At 38.3% G+C, this 18,744-nt stretch overlaps 1 protein-coding gene across 1 annotated transcript in view; it reads left to right on the top strand.

The window, feature by feature from the left end:
* The window catches only part of GBE1 (1,4-alpha-glucan branching enzyme 1), a 184,214-nt gene that overhangs the window by 146,919 nt on the left and 18,551 nt on the right, over window positions 1-18,744 (top strand). Inside the window, exon 14 of the mRNA XM_063448657.1 lies at window positions 3,189-3,319. Coding sequence (XP_063304727.1) covers window positions 3,189-3,319 — 131 coding nt within the window. The remainder of the gene's footprint in view (window positions 1-3,188; window positions 3,320-18,744) is intronic.

Below are 18,744 nucleotides of genomic sequence, written 5' to 3'. Positions count from 1 at the left end.
GTACCCATTAAAGCCCAAATCGCTCTCTGCGTGTTATAAACTGCTAGAAGGCACACTGCCGTCAAAGAGGTTTTCCTTTATACAGAAATGGGAGATAGACTGCGGTATAACCTTCACAGAGGGTGACTGGATAGAATCTCTGAATGTCCTCAGGGTAGTGACCCAGTGCTACCACCATGTGGAAGCGCACCGTAAACTAGTCTATCAGTGGTATTTAACCCCTACGCGATTACCTAAAATTTACCCTTCAGCGCCCTCACTGTGCTGGAGATGCGGAGTAGAGGAGGGAACAATGCTGCATACATGGTGGTCATGCATAAAGATTAAACCACTGTGGCAGAAAGGCTTATCGATTCAATGGAAATCCCGCCTCTACCCCTTAATCCCAGTAACTACCTTCTCTTTATGCCCACGGACAGAGGTTCATACTCCCAAAGGGCATTACACAAATTTCTCTCACTGGCTGTCCGTCATCTTATAGCCCTAGATTGGACTCACCATCCATACAAAAATTGAAAGACAGGGTGGACTTATACCAAAGCATGGAGCTTATGGGGACACAAAACATTAGACACAGGCACGTGCTAGACAAAATATGGTTACCATAGGAGGAAAACAAAAGAAAACTTATACCAATCAAAAAAAAAAGTGTATTTATTTTTAATTTAATCAATTTCATTATGACAGGAGTTTTTAAGATTGCAGATTTTAAAAATAAAAGCCACATTTTGTTGGCTTTCATATACTAAATCAGAATCGCTTTACAGAGGTTTAGCTTCAGTTTGAAAGAAAAAAAAAATAAAAGTTCCACTCCAAACGGTGCTTCAAGTAGAATTTCTCTGTTCTTGCTCCTACATCAAGTTACATGGTTTTTCCTCTTTTACAGATGAAATAAGAGAATAGAAGTCGATTAAGAGGAGGGACCAGTGGATCATCTCTATTCTATTCTCAGGGATTTTTTCTAATCCTAAACTAGAAAGCATGGCTTTTTATTGAAATGTCAATGTAAAGCCCAACTTAATTGAAACCGACAGTAATAGACTAGCCTTTCAGAGAAGGTAAAACCAAGTTATTTTTAGAACATCAACTGCAGAAGAAGAAGAAGAAAAAAAAAATATCGAAATGCATGTGAAAGCATATGCTGGCCTAGAAATCTGATTCAATAAAACCAGATAAAGCATATTCGGGATTACTTCCATTAAAGAATGCTAAACTGTAACTAAATATATAGGAAAAACAATTGTTTTTCCAAACCACACACAAAAAAAAATCTTTTTTTTTTTTTTTTTTTATGGAAAATAATAAATCCTCCAATGGCTTTAGTAAAACACATTAATTATTTCCCCCTTGAATATGTATATTTACAAGAGACACTCTAAGCAACTAAACAACTCCAGCTTAATGAAATGATTTTGATGTATAAATCATGCACCTGCAATTTAACTACTCAGTTCTCTGCCATTTAAACGTTAAATAGCTTTTGTTTGTAGTCCTAGCCACACCTCCCCTGGCTGAGACAGGCACACCCTACACACTGCCTGAAAAAGCTTTCATTCTTTCCACAATGTATTTAAAGATACACTATAGTCACCAGAACAACTAGAGCTTATTGTATTTGTTCTGGTGAGTATAATTATTTTTTTTCAGAGAAAATGCAGTGTTTAGTTTACAGCCTAGTGATAACTACAGTGGCCACTCCTCAGATGGCTACTAAAGGTGCTTCCTGGGGCACATTCAGTGTCTCTACCCTCTTTGAGATGCATTGATTCCATGCATCTCTATGAGGAGATGCTGATTGGCCAGGGCTGTGATTGACTTTGTTTTCCTATGAGAAAGCATTGCAATTGGCTGAGAGAATCACTTCTGATGATGTCAGCAAAGTAGGCAAATAAGGAACAGAGCCAGCATCAGCACTGGAATAAAAGTAAGGTTTATTTATATTTAGGGGTGGAGGAGGGGTGTGTGTGTGTGTGGGGGGGGGGGGGGGGGGGCGGGTAAAGGGTGGTCAGGGGGTCTAGATGGTGGTTTTAACACAATAGGGTAAGGGATACATGGTTGTGTTCCTGACCCTATAGTGTTCCTTTAATTCAGATTATTTTATATCCTGTCTCATGTGTATAATTAAAGTTAAATTAAGAGAGCAGGAGATAAACACGCTATGTTGTAAATATTAAACTTTTTTTCCCCTACATCGTGGCTGTGTGAGTCTGCATAAACAAAGTTATTTAACTCCTAAATGGCAAAAAATGTACACTGCAGAGACATAATCTATACACCAAAACTAAAACAGTTTTGATGCTTTGAATGTCCCTTTCAGTAGAAATATATGGCGAGCCCTTCTGGCCCTTACAAAATTACATTAATGTTGGATAGTTAAGTTATTTGAAGAAGAAGAATAATTATGCTAAAGCATGGAATTTTACACCCTAATTACTCTTAATCTGTGGCATTAGAAGGGATTGGTCTGCTTGGAATTGCGTTGGGCCACACCCAAAACTGGGGGATCAGTCTAACTTGAATGCACATCAGACTGACTGATCAACCCAAATCAGGGCTTATTTTGCACAGGGCACTCCTCATCAACATGCTAAGAATCTCATCCACTTGCTAAGAATCTTTCCCTAATGTCCCCAGAGGAGCAAGCCCATGTTATATTTACTTTCCCTCTATATTTAGCCAATATATATCGGCTAGTTGTGAAAATAAAATTAAATATAGAAACCAACACTTATTTAGCCTAAAACTGGTTTCCAGCATCTTAGCTCCCTTTCAATCATTGTTTTTGCATAGAGAAAGCATACAAAGAGAAGAAATTAAGCAATGCTTACTTTACTTTTATCTCATTTATAGTATGTGCCCCTACTGTGCCTGTATGGAACAAAAACTTTTGATGTTCTTTATTACATATTTTAAAGTAAATGGCAATTTAATTTTTTTTTTTTTTTAAATGACAAATCACATGAAAAAAAAATAATCTGACACAATTTATAAGTTTTTTTTATTGTTTTATTTAATGGTGTGACGTTCAGATAAGTTAAGATCAGTCTTTAAAATATTGTACAATATATATATATATATATATATTTTTTTTTTTTCCTCAGACATTTTTTTTCAGTTCAGTATATTACAAACAAGGCATATGAATTTTGCAAATTGTAATGTTTTTTTTTTTTTTTTTCTTCTTCTAGGCCTATGTCAGTGCGAAACACCAAGATGATAAGATTATTGCATTTGAAAGGGGAAATCTTCTCTTCATCTTTAATTTTCATCCATACAAAAGCTTCACCGGATACAGAGTAGCTGTAAACTCACCAGGGAAATATCCTTTCATAAATATTAACCTAGGCTGCGTTCAATATTTTTTGTAGTCTTGAAACTTTACGTTTATCAAAAAAGAAAAAAAACAACGCGGCTTTGATTGTTGGTTGATGTTATCAAAAAAAGAGTTGAAATTTTTTTTTATTTGCAAAAGTTTATTTTATGCTAAGAATTTAATCAGTCTTACCCTTTCACAAAAAGGAAGTCAGGGTAGCCTTGAAGTAGTCAAAGTATCATATGAGTTGAAATTCGACAACATTTGGAGGTCTACCATTGAGCCACCCTGTAGTAAACTAAATATACCAAACAGAATAAATGTGTGAAAAATACCTGAGCTGGTTGGAAGCCTAGCACACCAACAGTTTCCTTACTTTAATCCTACTGCATGATCAAGACTTAATGATCAGAACCTATTAAGATTGTCTTCACCCCCTTATTTTACTTTTCAAATATGTGATTACTCGAAAAAGTAAGGTCATCAGATACTGTCAATATTTCTATTATCATGAGGGAGAGAAAGATAATGAGAGGAAACAAATGAGGTAGTTACACGGTAAGTCAGATATGTAATAGGTGGTTATTCAAATTGACAGATTGGTAATTTGGAAATGCTTTTATTTATCACGATTCTTGTCATTTTGGTCTTGAAGAATATTTAGCTATTCCTCATTAAATACCATAATGTGCTGCATGTACAATTTATACTTCTGTGATCACATGAGTTGAAGAGTGACTAAATTTCTCAAAAAAAAAAACATAATCCCACAAGAGTTTGGTTATAGAAAGCTTGAATGCAAAATGTTAATTTGCCTTATGTGAATAACCTGGGATATCAACTTTTCAAAAATATGTGTACTCAGGCCAGTTCGAAATAGTGAGTGTCTGATGGAGACCAGGCCCTATTTAAGTAGAAACATCAGTTCTGCCACTGTTTCACAATCATTATTGGATGTATCTATAATATGACAATAGATACTACGTAATTCAGGAAAACAATGCCATCAAGGAGTTTTTGCAATTTTATAATAAACCAGGAGACAGATGTTTGAGTGGTTTATCAATGAGATCATCAGATTTGATGATCTCAGGCAATCCTATGCCATCGTATAGGAAACCATATGATTGAAATAGCTGAGTTTCTCTTGGCTATTTCTATAGAAGTGACTATTGTGACAGCCAGTATGAAAGCCACTAGAGGCATTTAAACCATGCAATGGAAATATTGCCATTCTGATGGAACAGCAATGTTTTACATTGCAGGGTTAAAACAAGATTGAAACGTCAGCCAGGCCACTATATTAAGAGGCATTGGTCTGGGTGCATGTTGTGTCCCTTTTAGAGGTTAAAGGGAGGACTTAAATGTTTGGATATTTGGGCATACGTGTCTCAGTACAGCAACCTATTTAAGCCACAGGCATTGATTTAAATACTGGGCTAAATTAAAATGATATTTACTGCTTGGGAGTTTAACGTATGTAAATGTATAGGAGTTTGTGCGTGTGTGTATATATGTATGTATGTATGTATGTGTGTATATATATATATATATATATATATATATATATATATATATATATACACACACACATACCCTTATATGAATAGTCAAATGTGTAGTAAAATGCCAAAGAAATTCTTTGCAACATTAAAAAGTCTTGTTCTTGGGGTTAACTGTTAACTGTTCTGTTTCTTAAATGGATGCTATTTCTTCAAGTAGTATCCCGATTTTACATGATTTTAACGGACTGCAAGCACATCAAACAAGGAATAAGGTTACTTCTTCATTCATTCTACTGTTTATTTGCACTTATTTATAAAAAAAAAAGTGTGTATATATATATATATATATATATATATATATATATATATGTGTGTGTGTTTCTGGAATGGCATATTTATGTTATTCTATGGAGTACTTCTAAGACACTGAAATGTATTTGCATAGTTTTTGTAAATACATGGAATTTTGTCAAAATTGGCAGCCTCGCATTTTAAGAACGATTAGGCAGCAGTTGGCGTGACCTGAATTTTTAGACCTGTTATTCAGATGTTGCCGGATGTGCATTTTAAATGTAAAATTTGTCTCGTTGACATTTTCAACCTGGCCCTACATCTTCTAATGAGGAAATAAGGTCATTTGAATGAGTCACTAGAGTGTAGTTGCTAAAGGCATAGATATAGCTTTGTAGATTGTTGAATTTTAGATCGCTTTGAAGTACAGTTATGTAACTGTCATACTCTGTTACAATAAATGTATTTTCATACAGTGCATCTCTATGTCATATTTCCTATAGCAATGGATTTATTTTGCATTTGGGCTACCTATGAATGCATTTTCTTATTCATAGAGAAATGTTGCACTTGTCACAGAAGAGCTAGGCTGTCAAATATTAGTCCATCCTTAGCATAGCATTAACTTCTTCTTTATGGATATATGCGCTAGAAACTGGATACAGGAGTTGCAGTCTGTAAGCTGTCTTCTGAATTATCATTTGTTAGTCACAGTTCTCAATTATGTACATAACTTTTTGAATCTTTGCAGCTGAAGGAACAGCAGTACATAGAAACAGGTGCTGTGCCTGCACCCAGCATTCTCTGTTTTCAAGTTCTACAGTGCGTTTATCTGTGATCGAGAGAACTCAAAAGATTTGTCTGTAGCTTATTTATCATATTACCCAGATAACTAAAAGTAGCCAACTTGATGCGTTATTTATTTGTTTATTTATGGGGTTATTCACTAAACATTGGATTTTGTCTGGTTTGACTCTGTTCTCGCAGTGGAAGCGTATTTAGTGGCTGTCAGGAAGATGGTCACTACAGGCCTGTTTAATCTTTTAATTTAAACATTGCCTTATCTACTAAATGTCACCTGCTGCACCCAGACCATTTCATGGAGATGAAGTAGTAGTCTGGATGCCTTTAGTTGTTCTCGAAGGAATCCAATGAGGTCCACGCTTGGTTTATACAGTTTATTTTGCCGTATGACTTTATTGTATTTGTCTTGACTGTTATGAACTCAGACAGCCTCACAGATCAGCAGTTTGAGATTTGTTAGTAGTTTTCATACATTTCAGAGAGGTGTAAAACGAGAAAATTGATTTTTTATATACTTCCTTTAAAGACATTTACTAGCATGCAAACCTGATTTTTGCATACAAGTGAATAGTATACATGAAGGGTTCCTTTGAGGGAACAGCATAATAACTTAATTGGAATGCAGTTGTTATGGTGAAAGGAGGTCCCCAGGTGATGACATCTCAAGGGGTTAAACCATTAACAAGCAATTTAACCCCAAAGTTTTGAATCCAATTGGAAATCAGGTTTATTGTCAAAATTTACAGCGTTTCCGCTGTTTGCATTGAACAAATCAAACAAAAGTACTGTAATCTAAATAGCTCAACACAACAAATGCTTTAAGTGGTTTCCCCAAATTCAACAGAAAATGCAACTTTTAATGACTTCTCCAGTCTCAAAATTATTCAACCCCTTTATGGCAATCATCTTTAGTACTAAGTAGAGCCCCCTTTGGCTGCAAATTATATGTATAGCCAGACAAACAACAAAAAGGATAAATGTGGTCAGATTCAAGAAATCAATTGAAACTAACCGCATCACTGGAAATTATTATAGCGGTAGTGTCTAAAATTGCAATGCTGGCTGTAGGTTACAGGTGTAACTGTGAACCACTAAGGGTATCACTATAGACCCATGAACAGAAAAAATGCTGTTAAGTATCAAAATGAAGTATATACATAAAAATGCTGCTAAATGCAAAAATAAAAATAAAGTATATACAGGTGATACTAGAGTTCTATGCCTGTCAATAGAAGGGTATGTATAGGTAGGGATACATTATGCCATATGGCAACAGCAACTCACCCCTAATTATCAGCTTTAATATAGTGCGCTATAAGGAGATGAGTATAAATCCCCAAGTCCCAACCATAAATACCTCCTATAGAAATGGTAGTAGATACAGAGTAAACAGAGGCTCCAAATGAAGCTAGTACAGGGGTAAAGGGAGATTGAGGAGAGTATGCAGTATTAATAGCAGTCAAATTCGGACTGCTAGTTTTAAATTTAAGAGACCTCTCTCCCTGTTAATCCTATACGGAAATGAGTATAGATCCCCAATTCCCAGCCATAAATACCTCTTACAAAAATGGTAATAGATACAGAGTAAACAGAGGCTCCAAATGGAGCTAGTACAGAGGTAAAGGGAGATTGAGGAAGGTATGCAGTATTAATAGCAGTCAAATTCGGACTGCTAGTTTTAACTTTTAAGAAGCCTCTCTCCCTGTTAATCTAGCTAGACAGGCATAGAAAAGAAAGAGAGTAAATAAAGTATAAGTTAGGTGATTAACATGGTGCTAAAACCACCAGTGCCCAGTGCTCATATACATGATATGAGGTGAAAAAAGTTGCCCAACGTACGTTTCGGTGCTAAAAAGGAGCACCTTCGTCAGGGGCTAACATTAGACTGTTAATGAGTCTCTTTTATATGTGATGTGCCAAAAGGCATGAGTACCTTCAACCAATAGGAACTGGGGGAGTGTGGTATCAGCTGTACTGCATTTCCCTCAATGTGTTCAATCCAAGCTCCAGGATAAACGTGAAATGTTCCTGGGGCGGGGCTTAATGCCGGTCACATGGTCCGGCATATCATGGGACATGTGATGTGACCGGCCCCATGTGGTATGGGCTAAGCCAATGGTAGGGCTTATCTGCAACTTGTTACAGCCCCATCATGTAAATGCGACCTGTTCAGAAAGGGGCTAGGTGGGCGGGCGCACATCCGCGCGGACCCGCCCACCAGCCATGTGAAGGGAGGCGCTTGATGCCGGTCACGTGGCTCGGCGTGTCCTGAATCACTTGAACTATCCAGATCTGTGGGGAGCAATTAATGCCGGTCACGTGACTCGGCACATCACGAGTAACGTGATGTATCCGGCCTTGCGTCATAGAGGTTGGACCCATGACGTAAAGAGGGCAGTCCTGCCTCTTCAATAGACCCCGTCCAACTGAAGCCAGTGGGCGGGTCATAAGATGTAGTGGGCCGGCAAGATTACAGTATAGGGTAGCCATAGGATACCACCCATTAATCCCCATAAATTAGTATGACAACTCTCAGGTCTCTTCAGCAGCCCTAAAGGCACTCAGGTATCGATGTCAAAAACATCAATGCGCTGAGGTATGTATAGGGACAGGTATAGACTTAGATATAAACATGGACCATAAATGTAGATCAATATAGAAATGCAGTGAATGAATGGTCCGATGTATCCGGACCTAATACAGACAATTCCACGTCCCTATGGTCCTGTATAAGGTATTCATGAAGAAAATAATAATAAAGATAAGAAAAATGACGGAGTAATAAATAAGGATAAAGAAATTAAAGAAATATGTACATATCTACACTAAACACTACATGCTATATTACAAAATGTACAAGTGTATCAGGCAAAAATAAGCTTGATTAGATATAAATTGCAAGTATGTCAGAGATCCATAAAGGTGTGGGGACGCAGTGTCCAGCCTGGTTCTCTTAATCTTCAATGAAGGGTGTATATGAAAAACCCTCGTTGAGTCCAGATGGTGACAATGTTTTAAGTTTATAAATCCAAACACTCTCCCTTGAGAGTAATTTTTTGTCTAGATCTCCCCTCCTTGGTCCCAGGGTGACACTTTCAATGCCGCAAAATCTTATCCCCTCAGATGACCCCCCATGATGAAGTTTCAGATGTTTTGAAACTGGGGTGTCAGTTAATCTTTTTGGGTTAATTGAGGTCACGTGCTCCCTTATTCTCAGTTTAAACATACGGGAAGTTTTTCCCACGTATAGTTTATTGCATGAGCATGAGAGTAGGTATACAAGACCTTTAGATTGGCAATTGAAAAAATGGCGAACTTTAAATTCTCGTGTCCCTAGGGAGTCTGGAAAGGTTTTCGAAGGGCGGCGTATGAATTTGCACGCCTTACATTTTCCGCATTGATATGTGCCTAGGACTGGAGACTTTAACCAAGAGGTTTTCTGAGTACTCGATTTCAGGTGACTTGGGACTAGGATGTCCCTAATGTTTCGTCCTCTGCGTGCTGTCACAGACGCCTTAGTTGTAATCACCTTCTGTAGGTGTGGGTCTTGGTGCAATAGGGGCCAGAATCTATCCAGGATACTCATAATTTGATGCCAGCCTGCATCATAATTCCCTATGCATCTTATGGTTACTTGGTTAGACTGTACGTTTTTTTCAACTAGGAGGTCTTTGCGTTCTGCCAACAGTGCGCGTTTATATGCAGATTTTAGGCATCTGTTTGGGTATCCTTTTTGTTTAAACTGAAGTTGTAAGGTTTTTGCCTTCAGTTTAAAATCCTCTATAGTGGAGCAGTTGCGTCTTAAACGCAAATACTGTCCTATTGGGATACCTCTTTTAAGGGAGGGTGGATGGTGACTTGTCCACTCCAATAGGCTGTTGGTTGACGTGGGCTTCCGGAAAAGGGTGGATGTAAGTACCCCCTTATCAGACAGACAGATAGTTAGGTCAAGAAAATTAATTTGGTTACCACCTATCTCACTTGTCAGTCTCAGATTGATAGAGTTAGAGTTTAAGATGTTAACAAACTCTAGAAAGAGGTCAGGGGTCTAAAGGTCTTGTATACCTACTCTCATGCTCATGCAATAAACTATACGTGGGAAAAACTTCCCGTATGTTTAAACTGAGAATAAGGGAGCACGTGACCTCAATTAACCCAAAAAGATTAACTGACACCCCAGTTTCAAAACATCTGAAACTTCATCATGGGGGGTCATCTGAGGGGATAAGATTTTGCGGCATTGAAAGTGTCACCCTGGGACCAAGGAGGGGAGATCTAGACAAAAAATTACTCCAAAGGGAGAGTTTTTGGATTTATAAACTTAAAACATTGTCACCATCTGGACTCAACGAGGGTTTTTCATATACACCCTTCATTGAAGATTAAGAGAACCAGGCTGGACACTGCGTCCCCACACCTTTATGGATCTCTGACATACTTGCAATTTATATCTAATCAAGCTTATTTTTGCCTGATACACTTGTACATTTTGTAATATAGCATGTAGTGTTTAGTGTAGATATGTACATATTTCTTTAATTTCTTTATCCTTATTTATTACTCCGTCATTTTTCTTATCTTTATTATTATTTTCTTCATGAATACCTTATACAGGACCATAGGGACGTGGAATTGTCTGTATTAGGTCCGGATACATCGGACCATTCATTCACTGCATTTCTATATTGATCTACATTTATGGTCCATGTTTATATCTAAGTCTATACCTGTCCCTATACATACCTCAGCGCATTGATGTTTTTGACATCGATACCTGAGTGCCTTTAGGGCTGCTGAAGAGACCTGAGAGTTGTCATACTAATTTATGGGGATTAATGGGTGGTATCCTATGGCTACCCTATACTGTAATCTTGCCGGCCCACTACATCTTATGACCCGCCCACTGGCTTCAGTTGGACGGGGTCTATTGAAGAGGCAGGACTGCCCTCTTTACGTCATGGGTCCAACCTCTATGACGCAAGGCCGGATACATCACGTTACTCGTGATGTGCCGAGTCACGTGACCGGCATTAATTGCTCCCCACAGATCTGGATAGTTCAAGTGATTCAGGACACGCCGAGCCACGTGACCGGCATCAAGCGCCTCCCTTCACATGGCTGGTGGGCGGGTCCGCGCGGATGTGCGCCCGCCCACCTAGCCCCTTTCCGAACAGGTTGCATTTACATGATGGGGCTGTAACAAGTTGCAGATAAGCCCTACCATTGGCTTAGCCCATACCACATGGGGCCGGTCACATCACATGTCCCATGATATGCCGGACCATGTGACCGGCATTAAGCCCCGCCCCCAGGAACATTTCACGTTTATCCTGGAGCTTGGATTGAACACATTGAGGGAAATGCAGTACAGCTGATACCACACTCCCCCAGTTCCTATTGGTTGAAGGTACTCATGCCTTTTGGCACATCACATATAAAAGAGACTCATTAACAGTCTAATGTTAGCCCCTGACGAAGGTGCTCCTTTTTAGCACCGAAACGTACGTTGGGCAACTTTTTTCACCTCATATCATGTATATGAGCACTGGGCACTGGTGGTTTTAGCACCATGTTAATCACCTAACTTATACTTTATTTACTCTTTCTTTTCTATGCCTGTCTAGCTAGATTAACAGGGAGAGAGGCTTCTTAAAAGTTAAAACTAGCAGTCCGAATTTGACTGCTATTAATACTGCATACCTTCCTCAATCTCCCTTTACCTCTGTACTAGCTCCATTTGGAGCCTCTGTTTACTCTGTATCTATTACCATTTTTGTAAGAGGTATTTATGGCTGGGAATTGGGGATCTATACTCATTTCCGTATAGGATTAACAGGGAGAGAGGTCTCTTAAATTTAAAACTAGCAGTCCGAATTTGACTGCTATTAATACTGCATACTCTCCTCAATCTCCCTTTACCCCTGTACTAGCTTCATTTGGAGCCTCTGTTTACTCTGTATCTACTACCATTTCTATAGGAGGTATTTATGGTTGGGACTTGGGGATTTATACTCATCTCCTTATAGCGCACTATATTAAAGCTGATAATTAGGGGTGAGTTGCTGTTGCCATATGTCATAATGTATCCCTACCTATACATACCCTTCTATTGACAGGCATAGAACTCTAGTATCACCTGTATATACTTTATTTTTATTTTTGCATTTAGCAGCATTTTTATGTATATACTTCATTTTGATACTTAACAGCATTTTTTCTGTTCATGGGTCTATAGTGATACCCTTAGTGGTTCACAGTTACACCTGTAACCTACAGCCAGCATTGCAATTTTAGACACTACCGCTATAGTAATTTCCAGTGATGCGGTTAGTTTCAATTGATTTCTTGAATCTGACCACATTTATCCTTTTTGTTGTTTGATTTTGTATATATGGGGTTATGCTCCTTCTCGAGACATCTGGAGTCTCAAATTGGTACACTAGTCTCTGAGTAGACACTTGGCATTACTTCCTCGGGCTACCCGGGGTTGTCTGCACAGGTGTACATCCAGAGACATTGAACTTTTTGTTCTCTGTTTTTTTGTATAGCCAGACACCAGCCTCTGGCAGCGTTCCTGAGGAATCTTAAACCATTGCTCATAAGCAATAACCTCCAGTTCAATAATATTCTTTGGTTTGCGTGCTGCAAACACATTCTTCAAATCCCACCAGATATTTTCTGTGGGGTTCAAGTCAGGTGACTGTGATGGCCATTGTAGAATTTCCCAGGACTTTTTCTGCAACCAAGCCTTGGTGGAATTTAAGGAATGCTTTGGATCACTGACTTGTTGGAAGGTCCAATGATGCCCAAGCTTTAGCTTCCTCAGATGGCGTGATGTTTTCTCCTAGGATTTCCTGATACTTTAATGAATCCATCTTGTTTTCCACATGCTGCAGTTTTCCAGTGCCAGAGGAGAGCATCACCAAGCCAGCACCATGCTTAATTGTAGGCAGAGTGTTCTTTTCAGCATATGCTTCATTCATCTTCCTCCAGACACACTGCTGATCCATTTGGTCTTAAAACAGTTTTGTTTTTATTGCTCCACAAAACAAAGTCCCAAAATGTATGAGGCTTATTTTCTGATTTTGAGCATATTAGAGCCTACTTTTCTTGTGCTATTGGGTCAGTAGTGGTGTACGTCTTGGAGTTCTGGCATGGAAACCTTCTATGTTTTGTACTCGCCTTGCTGTGCTCTCTGAAACCTCAGTGCCTGTTGCCATCAAGTCTTGCTGCAGGACTTTTGCAGTCACTCAAGGATTTTTCACAACCTGCCTTCTCAGAAAACTGGTTGCAGCCATTAATAGCTTATTTTTTTATGTCCAGGCAATGTAACCACTGTTGCTTCAACTTTGAACATGCAAACTATGCTTCCAACTTTATCTCTAGAAACATTCAGTGCATTTGCTATCTTTTTTGTATCCTGTTCCTTGTTTGTGAAGGGTGATGATCTCTTCTCTTAACTTTGTGGACCATTCTTTTCTATTTCTTTTCCATTTCTAACATGCAGTCAAACGTGACATTCATTAAACCCCTAGCTAGTTCAGGTATTTTGTTGTTCCAGCTCAAGCACACCTGCTTCAATTAATGAAGCCCTTAATTAGTTGCATTAAGTGTGCTTGGGACAACAATTGTTTTGCATATTTGAGCTATTGTGAGGGCTTCTATGCAGGTGGGTGAATAATATTGAAACTGGAGAAGCCAATTTAAGTTGTATTTTCAGTTGAATTTGTTGAAAAGACTTGAAGCATTCGTTGTGTTGAACTATTTCAATTGTTTTTGTTTGATTTGTTCATTGCAAACAGCTGACATCCTGTACATTTTGACAATAAACTTGATTTTCAATGGGGGCTGTATGATTTTGATTAAAACTGTATATGGTACTAAGGGATGTAGGAATCTAAAACAGAAACTCTTTTAAAACCTTTCATTGGTGCAATTGAATACAAACTGCAAACACATCCAGTATAAGCAATACTCAATGTGGGGGGATAAGTCCCAATATCCAAAATGGCCACAATTGAGGCTTCCTCGGTTTTAGGAGGGAATGTGACAGGATTGGAGTGGTTAATGTGATAGGGTAAGTGTGGCAGGGTGAAGGAGGTGAATGTGACAGAGGAATAAAATGTGTCAGGGCTGGGGAGTGAGTGTAACAGTAGGAAAGAAGGTGAGTGTGGCAGAGCAAATGAGTGTGGTATGGTTGCAGGGGTGAGAGTGATAGGATTAGGAGGGGTTAATGTAAGTGTGGCTGGGTGATTGGGGGTGACTGCCGTGTGTGTGTGGGCGATTGACAGTGTTGTTTGGGGGTGACTGTGTGTGTGTGTGTGTGGGGAGGATGACCGTGTGTGCATGAGAGAGGGTGTCAGTGCGTGCATTTAGGGAGGGTGACTGTGTGTGTGTGGGTAGAGTGACAGTGTGTGCTGTGAGGTAGCATTGTGTGGGGAGGCTGTGTTATAGTGACCAGCCACCCCACACTGAAATACCTTTTTGAAAGTAATAAATTCCCAGGTGATCCAGTGGACGGTGGCTTTGCTATCTGGTTTGCAGCTCCACCTGGTGCAGGCATACCATGTTTTAGAGGTCTCGCAAGCTCCGTCACTTGAAGTGTCAGAGTGTTGCTGTGGTAACCTGTAGCAATGCTCTGATTGGCCAGGCTCGCATGACCTCTAACACATGGTCTGTACCTCTTCACACGGTGGAACTGCAGACCGGAGGGCATGTTGGACTCTCTCCCCTGGGCAGACTAAGTGCAGAGGCCCTCACCTGGCAGCATAATTAGAGAGTCATTTCTGACAGACACACACACACACACACACTAATTTCAAACATTCAGTGTACCTCCCGAGATTGGGTTCTAGATCCCACCCTCATGTTGACATCTTAAAAACGCATGACAGAAAGCTGGACTTTTACTTCTGAAGCTGTGTCTTTAAGGGGTTAAAGTGTTGTGTAGCTTTTAGCACATTAACATAGTGTTTTGTATGTTAATATTTTATGATGCCAGGTACATCTTTCTGATTTATAGTGTGTTGTTTTGCGGTGGGAAAGAGTTTTCTACATAAGTAAAGCCATGTTTTTATTGAGTGCTTTCATTAAGATGCAAGGGCAATTTGTTTGTTCAATATGTCCACTGAGTATTATAACAACTATGATAAACCATGGAAGGAGATTTTCGGTATAGGTAACTTTCATGTTTTCATTACTAAATCTAAAATAACATATTATTATGAACTCAAAGTTTTTATTGCAGGTCAGAAGGTTTTAATGTTACCAGACTTTTCTAAGACAGAACAAAGATGTCTCTTCATGAGGCTGTATCATTAGCTGAGCAAGGTCATCTTATTACTGCCGAACAGAGCATTGATGCATCACTCTGCATTATATTGCAGACTTTGTTAGCAAAGAGGCAAATTACATTTTAACTATGCCAGTTAATAACATACATAAACTTTAAACTATTGTAGATTTTCTATGGTTCGCATTTAATTGTGTTAAAAAGCAAATTGATCTGTGTAGTGTAATTTGCATTCAGTTATTGTAAAACTTTAAGTTTCATTAAGCATCCATAGCATACAATGTATCATTTAGTTTGAACATTTGTATTCAAAATCTCTATATAGGCATTGTGCCTAAATAAGTAATTAACCTTCTAGATAATGCCATTCTAACAATTTCATCTGATGATGAGCATGAATCCTTTTGTTTTCCATGCACACATAGCAAGCGTTCTAAACTTCAAAGTTATTGAAATGCTTACTTTGCAGTCAATTAACAGATTTTATACACCTTTGTTATTAAAAAGGTTATGCATTTCATCTTAAGGTAATTACTTTATTAAAAAGGTGAAATGTTTTTTAAATGGTATCTGTCCTAGTGCACACAGCTGTGTTGTCCATAATAAAGAGCATAAAACAAAATTAACCCTCTAAATACATTATACTGGCCAATCACATAATATCTCACATCTCTGATTTTTTCCGTTAATACTCTGCAAATCAGTGTATGTATTGGATTGACTGACAGGAGAGGAGTAGAGAGCCCTCCACTATTTAGTTATCCTGCTTGTATGCAACTTTCTTAGCAGCGCATTATCTGGAACAGAGGGCTAGCTGTTAGTTAGTTTTTCCTCAAATGCACTGAAAATGAAACCAACCCATTTTCTATTGCTTTTCCTATGTTTAGCCAATCAGAAAGGAGTTGGTGGTTACAACTAGGGTAAGACTAATAAGTCTGACATCATGGAGGCTATAACTCTTTTGTGAGGGAGTGGGTAAGTATTTTGAGTCAATCTAAGTTACTGGATATCCTATTTAGCATATTTCAGGTAAATGGTATGATAATTTAGCACAAAAAAAAAATTAATGTTGGCAACAAAAATTGCACCTGTCATGATGTGTTAAAGGGAAACTCCAGTGCCAAGAAAACGATCTGTTTTCCTGGCACTGGAGGGTCCCTCTCCCTCCCACCCCCCAATCCCCGGTTACTGAAGGGGTGAAAACCCCTTCAGTGACTTACCTGAGGCAGCGGCGATGTCCCTCGTCGCTGTCTCCGCCTCCGCGACGCTCCTCCTCTTCATTGCATCGGCCGGTGGGCGAGACTGATCTCGCCCACCGGCCGAGGGAACCTAATGCGCATGCGCGGCAATGCCGCGCATGCGCATTACGTCTCCCCATAGAAAAGCATTGAAAAATCATTTCAATGCTTTCCTATGGGGTTTTGAGCGACGCTGGAGGTCCTCACACAGCGTGAGGATGTCCAGCGACGCTCTAGCACAGGTTTCTAATAGACAGCCACTAGAGGTGGAGTTAACCCTGCAATGTAATTATTGCAGTTTATAAAAAACTGCAATAATTACACTTGCAGGGTTAAGAGTAGTGGGAGTTGGCACCCAGACCACTCCAATGAGCAGAAGTGGTCTGGGTGCCTAGAGTGTCCCTTTAACCGTGAGATATTTCCTATGATGTGCCTATACCAAGTAAAAAGGGAAAGGTGAATGTATTATAATAGAGGGAGAACAAAATATATATTAAAATCACCACAAATACTTTTAAAACTCAAAGAAAGGTCCAAAATCAATATTTAAAAATTATCAGCATGCAGTTGTATGATTAGGTTTTCTATGCTTCTTGTTAATCATATCAGCAGATATTTGCTAAAACCATTGCATGTAATATTGTGCAAAAATATTGCTTTTGTTTAAATTATACTGACAGAAGTTTTCTGATAAAAGTTGTGTGGAGCATATACCCATATTTTCTTGTGACAGTTTCTAATTTTTTTTTATTTTATTTTTTTATTTTTTTACACTGCAAGACTGATTTATAATTTTAAGACTAAGAAAGGGGCAGTGTTCTGTTAATCTCTTAACAGCCAATGACATTCCCCTACCTTGTATGCCAGTGATGACCCCAGATAAGTGATACTTATTTTTCATCTGCAGAGTTCTGCTTATTTTATTTTAATGTTTTTTTCATTACGTCAAGAAATACTGCAATCACTATTTTAATTAAGAAATCTTTCTGCAGTCATTAACTATACAATTAATATGGTAGATCATTACATTTTCACTTAGGCTTCTCAAAACCCTTAGTAAGCCTACTTTTTGAAAGTTTTTATGAGTTTTGTAAGGGTCACCTAACAGCTTATTTTGTTTAGTTTTGTCCACTGGCACTTTTCAAAGAGTAAAGATTTGCCTGGAATTTTAACATAGCATTAATATGGCTATCATTGATAAACGTGTGGCTTCACAAGATAAGGCTTTATTGATTTCCTTTACGTTTTCCACTGTTTCTAAGGTTGTTTCATTTGTTTTTCACTTGCTTTGCTGCTATAAGCAAACTTATATCTTGGAGTATTTTTGAGATTCTGGTTTTAAATTGATACATACTTTTAATATGATTTTAACTTTCTAAAAAATGTTGGTGATTTATTTCTAAATCAGATCTTCCTTCTGTTTGGAAATTTTACCTAGATGTCTTTGACTATTACGTTTGTTTTATTTACAGTTTCTACAGACTTATGCTTCCCAACCCTAAGTGACATTTTAGTCTTTGCATTTAATACATACAATATTATTCAAGAAACCTATTACTTTATTGCTGTGGAAAACTTTAAAACTGTAATTTTTGAAACACATACGTTTTATTGCCGGAGCTCTGGTAAATACATACACACCTCAGGTTGCTTTGAAGCTCTGTCTTACCTTCATAAACACTGTGCATAACTGTGAGTTTTATTGCTATGGAGCTTTGTGATACAGTCTCATAAATCACATATTGCTATTGGATTTTCATTACTGTGTACAATAATATCATACACCAAGCAGTATAAGCTCAGAAAAGAAGGATACCCCGCATTGAAAGAGATATTTAAGAATTGAGGTCCCAAAGAGAGGGTCTTGAAAGGTGCAGTGATTTACTGTGAAAACTGAATTTTTTTTTTTCCTTTATTGGGGTGCTGTTTTAAAAGGACACTCTAAGCAATATAACAACTACAGGTTAGAGTCAGGACTGAATTAACATAGGGGCTGATGGAGTTGCAGCTCCAGGTCAATGCCAATGGAATATGCCCATTGATATATATATTGATATATGAAGAGTAGTAAATAAAAACCTATACATACATTAATGTATGTATAGGTTTTTATTTGCTACTCTTCAGTCTCAGTCTCCCAACCACTGTGGTATATTCCCTTTTCTGGCCATATCCATGGCAGCACAACAATGTGTTGCTCCTCCATATCCCTAGTTAGACAGGAACTAATTAAATGAAGGTATATATGTGTGTATATATATATATATATATATATATATATCCCCTCCAACGCTGTCTTTT

The sequence above is a fragment of the Pelobates fuscus genome, chromosome 1, assembly GCF_036172605.1.
Source record: "Pelobates fuscus isolate aPelFus1 chromosome 1, aPelFus1.pri, whole genome shotgun sequence".
Taxonomy (NCBI): Eukaryota; Metazoa; Chordata; class Amphibia; order Anura; family Pelobatidae; genus Pelobates; species Pelobates fuscus.
Note: the sequence above shows the minus strand (reverse complement) of the source record. Positions and strands in the feature narration are given on the sequence as shown.